Here is a 10,650-nt window from a genome sequence, read left to right on the forward strand (position 1 = left end):
GCCCCAAATTCACACGTCATACACAGCCATTCACAGTGTCTCGAGGGAAGCAGCCAACCAGGAACGAGCGTGAAACCTGCCCACCAATCAGAAACGCGCGTTGGCAAAGCAAAATTGTCCAAAGGCGTGTCCAAACTTCTTCATTTGAGGGCCACATACAGAAACTCAGAAGGACGCAAGGGCCACATAATGTTATGAAGAGAAATTTTGTTTAGTATTAAAAATTGTACAAATAATTTGTTTGTGCTTTTGCATATTTAGAAAAATGCTACAGTATATAAACCAATTTATTTGTAATATGGCAGTTGGGTTATTATAGTTTTGGAATTTTTCATTTTAGTTTTTATTTAGTTTTGAGTTTTGTTTTTTAAAATTTAGTTAGTTTTAATTCATTTTCAGGGTGATTCTGTTAGTTTTTTATTAGTTTTAGTTCTTTAATAAATGCTTAGTTTTAGTTTAGTTTCAGTATTAGTTTTTGTTTTTGTTTTTAATGTGTAGTATTTGTGTGCAATATTTTTTATTTTGTTTGTTTTATTTTTTTTAATTTTATTTTTTGTTAGTTTTAGTTAATTAAAATAAACTTTAATAGCATCTGTGTTTTTCGACACCCTCCCTTCTTACTTTGACCATCTCCAAACATTGTTTTTATTTTATTTGAACTGAGTCAAATGCCATTTTTAGCATATATATCTCGGGCCGCTAAAAAGTGGACGGCGGGCCGCAAATGGCCCCCGGGCCGTAGTTTGGACACCCCAGAACTAAAATGTCCTTAGATTATAGTCCAGTGTTTATTAAGTGAAGGATATTTTCATCTCGTCACCATTAGTCGTTGAAAATGCATGCTGATTTAGTCCTAGTTATTGTTTATTAATGGGGGTTTTAGTCTTGTCTAGTCTAGTTTTAGTCCGGTGGAAAATGTGTGTTGACGAAATTATTTTTGTTTAGTTTTTGTTGACGAGATTAACACTACTAGGATGCATATAACAGATTATAGACTGAGCCTTGTTGTGGCTACAACCAGCACAACTTACTTTTAGCGGTTCCTTGAAAGCTTCTGATAAACGTTCACCTGTTTCAAAGTCTGTTTAATACAAACCAATGTCATCAAAATGTTACAGTCTTATCACACTACTGGTGCTGAGTCACTCAGCTGTGTAGACCGACTTTCACATGGTTTTATTCATGGAATCTTTCCGCCCCATTATAGGAAATATTTTCTTCTTTTTTCTGCATCACGTGTGCGAGACTCGCACTCGGACACAATTTGTTGCGTGAACAATGCTGAACAAATGTATTATCCCGCCATCCATGGATTGCTGACCGTGCAGTGACGCTTGCTGGTGTGTGTGCGTGTGCAGGAGTTAGAGATGCAGGCCCGAGCTCACGGCCTGGCCATCACGTCCTCGGCGCTGTGCTCCAGCGAGCTGGTGAGCCGGAGGATCAAGCAGGAGCCCGCTCTGGAGGACTGTCACCAGGACCTGTACACACTCCACCCACACACGCATCACCAGCACCACCCCGCCTGCACCCCCGAGCCCCCCGGCACCCTGGAGCCAAACGAGGGCCACCCCAACTTCTCGGACGGCCACTACGGCGTCCGCGGGCGGCCGGCCTCCAAACTTAACGACATCCTGATGGAAGACAACGTCTCGCCCGTGCGAGGCGGGGACCCTCTGCTCTCGTCCGTCTCGCCGGATGCCTCCAAGGACAGCAGTCGCAAGAGCAGCATCAGCATGGATGAGAACGAGCAGGGCTGTTAGCGCCCCCTACTGGGAGAGCCCCATCCGTGCGGCTGCTTTTGTCTGCGTTTACACGTTGTCAGTCTTTGGCTTTCTTTTTTCTTTCTTTCTTTTTTTTTTTTATATTTGCGTCTTTCAAAGGCCTCAACCTTGATTTCAAGGATTTATTTTAAAGTCTGTTTGCTTTAATCAAAATGTTGATGACGAGTTATATGTTTAGAGTTTTTTATGTAAAAGACAACACTTTTATCTAAGTTTAGATGCTAAATTATGACTATTTGTGTTGATTCCAAAGAATCTGAGGAAATGATGGTAAACATACAGTATATTTTGCGGTGACAAAACACTGCTTTTTAAATCACAATAGCAATAATAGAATAAATCTATTTATTACTGTAGTGCTTTACACTCCTTTTGTCTTAGAACTTGAACATGCTGTTGCCTTATTATGACAATCAGTGTCAAATTGCGACGCAGATTCTGTGTTTGTTCATCTTCAGCCAGTGCAAAGCTCCTTCTTATCACATGAACCACATGTAGATTAAAAGGCGCTGTCTGCCAGTTTCACTCTGGAAAAGGCACTTTTTAAATACAGGATTTAAACAATCAAACTACTTCTCAATTTACAGATCAGGGCTTGTCTTCATTTCTGTTGGTGTTTTTGTCTATTTTGCCATTTTGTGTTTGTTTTTGTAAACAGCGTGACGTTTCAGTGGAAAGACAGTGTTTACAACCCTCCAGCCAATCGCAGAGCGGGGGGTGGCGTGTCACAAACGGGGCCGGGCGAACGTGTCGGCTGCGTGACGTCACTCCCGCGGCAATTTGAAAGCACGCACGGATTTTTTTTGATTTTTTTTTCCACTAACTCACTCCCAGAAGCTTACGTGTGTGAATGAGTGAGTGAAGAAAAAAAAAAATCTGTGCGTGCTTTCAAATTGCCGCAGGAGTGACGTCACGCAGCTGACACGTTCGCCCGGCCCCGTTTGCGACACACCACGCCCCCCGCTCTGCGATTGGCTGGAGGGTTGTAAACACTGTCTTTCCACAGAAACAGTTTACAAGCTGTTTCCAAAACAAACACAAAACGGCGAAATAGAGGCTGGGGGGGGGGCGGGGGTTGGGTAGGACGAAATTACCACAAAAGATTAACAAAAACATGTATAGACTGAGAGAAAGTTAAAGTGTGTACATCCTGTATTTAAAAAGTGCATTTTCCTGAGTGAATCCGGCAGACAGCCCCTTTAACACATCTGAACTAGCCAAGTAATTTGTTCAGTGTTGAAATTGTAACTCATACTAACACTTGACTCTGGTAAATGGTACTTCATTTATATCGTGTTTTTCCTCCTTACAAGGCCCTCAAAGCACTTTACATTTTGACTACTGATGACACAACATAAGGATGGGGGGGTCACCGGTCTGGGATTGAACCCCCACTTTTAGACGACCACTCTACCACACCACCCCGACAACAACAACTGGATGTATTGCTATTGAAATGTGGAAAATACAAAATTGCAAAGCACAGGAAAGGAGGGTGTGGTCAGTTTAACACTCAATGTAGTGCTGTTCAGGTTACACCCAGCATCCATCCCAGCACTGAAGGAAATGTACTCTTGACAGTGTAACTTGTTTAAAAATAACACTGCTCACTGCACATTTGATCGAACACTGGAAATTTAACATTGACCGATTTGCTGGGCACAGTGTGCAGCAATGCTTATTATAGCTGTCCTCTGCTGATTTAGAAGCAAATACAAGTGACAAACAAATCAAAGAAAAAAAGACGAGTCATTAATCCTGCTTAACATGTCATCATGCAACATGAATTGTTGGAGATGCATTCAGATGGAGCAAAAGGGTCGACATTAGAAGTTTTCTTTTCATTAGCTACCTGTCCGAATATCACACCCTTCACTCGTCAAACGACACCAACAGTTACACTTGTCAAACTTCATCAAGCATCAAAAAGCCTCCTGTCAAGAATGGATGTGAACATTTCATTTGTGAAGGACTATAAGGCGGCTATAAGGATTCTGAGTAAAGTGGCGACTATACTGTATGTGGATTCCCAATGAAGCACATGGAAAAAACAAAACACTGGAATGAACTCGTCAAATCATATATATATATATATATATATATATATATATATATATATATATATATATATATATATATATATATATATATATATATATTTTACATTTTCTTTATCTCTGCATTGAGTCACTATTGTTGGTGTTTCCAAATACGTCCAGAAAATTGTACAAGACTGCTGATTCTTGGCCATGTATGAACATTGTGCATTTGTTTGCCAGCACTTGCAGCACATCGCGCCACCACGATTTAGTCATGTCCCACAACATTCGTCTGCAGCTATAGCGACGTTTGACTTTGTGCCTGTCAGTTCACGTCTTGACAACGTGATGACGTCATCTTTAGAAATGATGTGACGTGCCTTTTGTGGGCGGTTCCTGTTTCCCTGCCGATGTAAGATGAGCACTTGCGATTATCTTTCCGATTGTTTAATGGTGTTTAGGGAGAAGCATCTTTACAAACATTTTGCAGTTACAAAAAAAAAACAACAACTTCAAAGACTGTCAGAAATAGTTACGTTCTTTTTCAATCAAAACTAAAAAGTGTCACTTGATAAAATAAAGTTGTAATGATTAATACTTTTAACTTAACTTTTTAGAACAACCTTTCATTTATCTGTGATTAAACCTATCCCTGTTAAATGTATATTTTTTACACTCTTTTTCTCTAGGTAAATGTTCTTTTGAAAAAGGAAACATTATTTTGTATAACATTTTTTCTAGTTTCACGCAGATTCTTCCTGACAACAAAGGTCCTGTTAGTCAAAGTTAACAAGCTTCTCCAAACAAACATCAATCAATTGAGTAATATTCTTTTGGAAGGATGCCCATTTATTCTATGCGGAAGTGCTGTCGGAGAAGTGATGGATGTTTTTTTATATTCTTGTTGAATAATATTGGCTGAATGTTACTTCATAATATTGTCCACGTATGTGTTATTTATTTTCCTTTGAACATATTAAGGATTATAATCTCCCTAATTTGAATGGCATATTGTAATTTTACACTTTGAGTTCATTTTGCCGGAATGTGATTCAAATTGGTGGCAGCCACAAATGATGAAGTTGTAATATGCTATTAGGTCAGATGCCCTTTGGACCAGAAGGAATGTGACAGAATGGAGCACTTCACTTTTCTGGAGGTGTAAATTTGTTAGGTGTAAATGTTCACCTACCTTAGGCAATGTTGCCTACTGTAACCAGATCACTTTTTTATTTTTATTTTTATTTTTATTTTTTATTTTTTATTTTATTTTTTCTTACATACATAAAATTAAAGCCAGGGTCCTCCGTTTTCACTCGGGAAAATGCACTATTTAAATACAGGATGTATACCCATGAACTCCTCAATCTACACCTCTGGGCTTCTGTTAATGTGTGGTGGTGATTTTTTTCCCCTCTAACCCCCCAGCCTGTATTTTGCCATTTTGTGTTTGTTTTGTCAACAGCGGGACGTTTCTGTGGACAGACAGCTGTTTACCCCTCCAGCCAATCGCAGGGCGGGGGGTGGCGGGGGTCCGTGTCACTCATTGTTGGGCGAATTTGTCGGCTGCATGACGTCATTCCCGCGGCAACTTGACAGCACGCACTGATTTTTTAATATTTTTTCTTGGCTGGAGGGGTAAACAACTGTCTGTCCACAGAAACGTCCCGCTGTTGACAAAACAAACACAAAATGGCAAAATACAGGCTGGGGGTGTGGGGGTTTAGGGAAAAAATCACCACCACACGTTAACAGAAGCCCAGAGGTGTATATTGAGAAGGAGTTCATGGGTATACATCCTGTGTTTATATAGTGCATTTTCCTGAGTGAAAACGGAAGACCCCGCCTTTAACTGAACCTACAAATGTGATTCAGTTTGATGCTCCATGAAAGGCACCTGCTGTGATTTGATGGCACATTTGCATATGAAACAAAACCATCAAGTCAGGGCTAATATATGTACTTCTCATGCCGGTGGTTCATGTGTTCACTGCTTCTTCTTGCGCCGTTTTGTAGCGGTGTGGCAATAAACACTCCACTGTCAACTCAAATTACATGCGGAAAACATTAAAAGTTGTTTTTAAAAAAAATTGGTGTGTGTTTTTTCCTTGGTTTTCCATTTTAAAAAATTAATAAATAACATGGTGATATATGTCAACCACCGTGAAGAAAAAAACAAGTTGGATAAACATAATGCATTAGAACTGGAGCAGCGCTGTGGTGATTTCTGTTTTGCATATGTGGAGTTTGAATGTTTAATCCACACAAACATGTACAATTAGTTACATGACTATTAGATAATTCTCAGTATAATGCAGTACACTTGTAAATTACAACCTCAGGACAGTAATTAATTAATTGTTCAGAAATGGGCCGTATTATTATTATTACTATTATTATTATTATTATTATTATTAACGTCACCACTCACTCACTCACACACAAGCTTACTTCATGTAAGCCACATGGGGTCTCCCAGGCGGAAGAGCGAACCCGAGCCAACCGGCACCGACGGCAAGTGACAATTCCACTCCTCCACCTGGAGCCCGGGCCGTATTCTCTTTGATACAGCTTTTGTATCGAATCTGACGTTGTGGCTGATACGAGTTTAGCTCCTCTAAAACAGCCTTTACCGGTACTATCTGTCACGCCGGCGTGACGGTTCATGCTTTTATTTTGTATACACATTTCCTGTTTCCTGTCACGTCGCGTCACTGTCGCCGCAAACATCACGATTCATGACTAAACAAGTTTTTTCTACTGATTAATCAACATACAAACACAGAACCGTGTTTGCGAGCCTTTATTGAGCCAAACAAGGCGCACAGGTGAATTACTTTCTTCCATCTAATGGAAGAACATTAACTGTACTGCTTGTCACTATACACTACAGGTATAGATAAGATGAACCCAGACAATATTTTTTTAAAAATGATGAAATTAATGTTTAGTTCAGAGATTATGTTTCCTGAGCTCTTCTCAGCGATAGCACACTTCTGATATCTCCATGGCCAGCTCCAGAAGTTCTGCTGAGTCTTGGCAGGAGCTGCAGATGTCCCAGTCCAGTCCTAAATTGCAGGTCCAGCACTCCCATCCCTGATGGTCCCCCTCGCTGGACTCAGTGACGTGATCCAGCGAAGGAAAATAGTGGCTGGCCGCCCTGCCAAACGCGTCCAGCAGCAGATGCATGAACTCGCGGAAGCGACAATGCAAACACGCCAGCACGAGTCCGGCACAGTCCTCTGATGGGTGGGAAAGGGAAACCTCCGAGTTGGCTTTCAGTCATGAACGCTTTTCATGGTCATTGCAACATACCGTCAGTGACAGGCTGGTGTGAGTCATCAGAGGAAAACACACGACTGCTGCTGCTGCTGCTCTTCAAACTGTCTGAACCCGCTTCCAAGATTGTGGAGCCATCGCACCCTATTTGTGCTTCCTGTCTCAAGGAAGTAGGAGGGCTCATCCCTTAAAATAAAACAAAACAAAACAAAACAAAACAAAACAAAACAAAAACGTGCGGTATTCCTTTTTAGCATTTCAATATTTTATTTTTTTCATAATTGGCTACTACTAGTAGTGTCTATCAAAACTCAGAATTATTATAAATGTTGACACACACACACACACTATACAATATATCAGGGGTGTCCAAACTTTTTCATTTGAGGGCCACATCCAGAAAATCAGAAGGACACAAAGGGCCACATAATGTTGTGAAGAGAAATTGTGTTAAGTCCTAAAAATTGTACAAATAATTTATTTGTGCTTTTGCATATTTAGAAAAATGCTACAGTATATAAACCAATTTATTTGTAATATGGCAGTCGGGTTATTATAGTTTGGGAATTTTTCATTTTAGTTTTTATTCCGTTTTGAGTTTTTTTTTTTTTTTTTTTAGTTAGTTAGTTTTAATTAGTTTTCAGGGTGGTTCTGTTAGGTTTTATTAGTTTTAGTTCTTTAATAAATGCTTAGTTTTAGTTTAGTTAGTTTCAGTATTAGTTTTAGTTTTAAAAAAAAATGTGTATTACTTGTGCGCAATATTTAAAAAACACCATGGGCGTGATGTCATTATTCCGGTTTATATCAAAATAAATCTACTAAAAATCACATTTAAAATCATCCCCAAAGGCTCATGCATTAAATTAATTACCAAAGACTAAAACGAAGGACATTTTTGCTATAATTCTAGTTAGTTTTATTTTAGTTAGTTTTGTAAACATAAAATGTAGTTTCAGTTAGTTTTCTTTTTTTTAAAACAGCATCTTTGTTTTTATTTTATTTCATTAACAAAAATTGTTTTTTTATTTTAGTTTTAGTTTTTTCATTAGTTTTAGTTAACTAAAATAACCTTTAATAGCACCTGTGTTTTTCGCCACCCTCCCTTCTTACTTTCACCATCTCCAAACATTTTTGTTTATATTTTATTTGAACTAAGTCAAATGCCATTTTTAGCATATGTCGTGGGCCACTAAAAAAAAAAAAAAGGATGGCGGGCCGCAAATGGCCCCCGGGCTGTAGTTTGGACACCAGTGCAAAATATCATCTGATTACTTAGATCTATATAAATTCAAAGTTCTTCAGTCAAATCATACACAAGATGATAGAAACATACCATCACACGCAGTGCAGGCTTTCCCCCCAAGATCCATAAAATGAATCTCAGCAGCGCTTGAGGGAGAAGTTGCCATCTTCTGCAGAGTAAAGAAAACTTGAGCAAAACGTCAATATAATCATCATCACCATCATCATACTTATTGCTCACTCTTCAAATGGGAGATTAATCCAAAAGTCAAACATTTCAATTATGTCAAGAAGACATTTCATAAAATAAAAAAAATACAATAAAAAAAATCACATCACCTGTCTTTGGGGCTAATTGCTCCAGTTGAGTGTGGAATAGGAACTATTTGAGGTAGAGCGCATCCATTGCATTTTGTCCCATTTTCACTCCTCCTTATCCATTATTACTCGCCAATCAGGAGACACGTACACAGAAGAGACAGACACGAGCACCGCCACAGAAGAGAAAAATGGTCCCAAAACTTCAACAGTCATGAATTCATGAATTACGTTGTTTTACATTGGAGATGAAAAAAGCAGAATAGAAAACGGAGGAATGGATTTTTTTTAATATATATATTTCATAGTATATATTTAGATTATATTCATCCATCCATCCATTTTCTTGACCGCTTATTCCTCACAAGGGTCGCGGGGGGTGCTGGCGCCTATCTCAGCTGGCTCTAGCAATAGGCGGGTGACACCCTGGACTGGTTGCCAGCCAATCGCAGTTTATATTATATTATTTAACTTAATTTAAAATGGAAAGTTTACAAAAAAAAAATAATAATAATAATAATCAAAACAAAACAAAAAATTTTCAGAGTAGGTGTGAGTGGAGTAATTTATTTGTGCCAAGTGGACAAGTCGTTCCACCCCAAAACCATAGCAGAAGTTGGTCATGTGACCACATATCTTTGAAGAGTCATCCATTTTGTTCATCTGGTTAAAAAAAAAAAAAAAGGGAGACGCTGAGAGATAAGCACACAAAAGTTAAAATAAATACACAAATAAATAAAATAAAACTTTTTTTTTTTTTGCCCTCCAAAGCAAAAATTCCTATGATTAAGGTTTTTTGATGGCTGTGTTTGAACAATTATAGACAACTTTGAACAGTTCACATGTGTTTTAGTGCTTTAGTAAAATACATCTTGAGTCCATATAGATATATATATAGCATGACGCTGGTTTAAAACACCTGGGGGATGCTTTTTTTTTTTTCTTTTTAAAATGGTGGGTTTAGGGTAATTTGTGCTAAAGGACCTGGAACTTCCCCTACATTCTGATTATTTACTCTATATTACTTTATTGTACTTTGTTGTTGTTGTAAACTGTACTCTGTAAAAGTATATGCCATTCTTAATTGTTGACAAAAATTCATCCTGTCACCTGATACAAAGACAGACAGGGTTTCAACTCCTCTTGAGGAATTGGAAAGAGCAGTGAAAGAGGGGAAGGTTAGAAAGGAGAAGAAAATATGCAAGATGGCCATTAAAAATAAAAATAAAAAATAGAGATAAGAAAAAAAAAAAAAAAAAAAAAGCTCAGGCTTACCCTCCCAAGCACTCACCAAGTGACAAATCTGGTTGTTCTGCTCACTTGGGTTATGTGTCTTCAGTAATTATTTTACCCTTGCCAAAATCCACAGAAAGAAAGAATTGTAAACAAAAATAAATAAAGAAAGAAAGTGAAAACAAGAATTGTTTGGCGTTGGAGAAGGCTCACAAAGAAACAAGATAAAACGGCTGAACAGGAAAAACAAAAAATGAAAGAAGAAAAGGCCTCTGAAACCTTCAAATGAAAGTTGTGTTTTGAAATTTGTCTTCCTTTTATATAGCATTATTGTTTGTGAGATTAAATTGATCTTTTTTTTTTTTTTACTTCAGTTATCAATGGCACAATTTACCCCACTGAATTCTGACTAATCGTACAACCTACACCCCACACAGGGGGCAAGTTTCGCCACAAAACCACTTTTTTTTTTTCTGAAGGTGTATTTGTCAAACAGTAGCTGACGTAACATCTTATTGTTGTTGTAGCTACATCTCCACTAATAAGTCATAGTAACACCTGTGGCTAACGGTTTAAGACGCTAATGTTATGCTAGCTCAGTAAAGCTAGTGTTACTATTTTGATAAAGCTCCATATGCGTTCTGTGCCTATACTGCACTTATGTAATCACGTACAATGACGTCCATACATTTGGGTTCATGGGCAGATCAGAGGGGCGTGGCTTTAGCCAGAGACTGATAAAGGGTTGGGGGTGATGG

General features: G+C 38.4%; 2 protein-coding genes across 4 annotated transcripts in view; one reads left to right on the top strand and one right to left on the bottom strand.

Moving 5' to 3' along the window:
* Window positions 1-2,137, top strand: part of mitfb (melanocyte inducing transcription factor b) — a 34,963-nt gene extending 32,826 nt beyond the window's left edge. For all 3 annotated transcript variants that reach the window (XM_077512552.1, XM_077512554.1, XM_077512553.1), the window contains exon 10: window positions 1,359-2,137. In XM_077512552.1, coding sequence (XP_077368678.1) covers window positions 1,359-1,760 — 402 coding nt within the window. In that variant the 3' untranslated portion in view covers window positions 1,761-2,137. The remainder of the gene's footprint in view (window positions 1-1,358) is intronic.
* Window positions 2,138-6,699: 4,562 nt separating this feature from the next.
* On the bottom strand, window positions 6,700-8,567 carry mdfic2 (MyoD family inhibitor domain containing 2). The gene is made up of 3 exons (XM_077511823.1): window positions 8,433-8,567; window positions 7,136-7,285; window positions 6,700-7,062 (listed from the first exon to the last, which is right to left on the bottom strand). The coding sequence occupies exons 1-3, from the start codon at window positions 8,506-8,508 to the stop codon at window positions 6,800-6,802; spliced, it is 489 nt and encodes a 162-aa protein (XP_077367949.1). The 5' UTR covers window positions 8,509-8,567; the 3' UTR covers window positions 6,700-6,799.
* Between the last annotated feature and the right edge of the window lie 2,083 nt (window positions 8,568-10,650).

Source organism: Festucalex cinctus, chromosome 2, assembly GCF_051991245.1.
Source record: "Festucalex cinctus isolate MCC-2025b chromosome 2, RoL_Fcin_1.0, whole genome shotgun sequence".
Taxonomy (NCBI): Eukaryota; Metazoa; Chordata; class Actinopteri; order Syngnathiformes; family Syngnathidae; genus Festucalex; species Festucalex cinctus.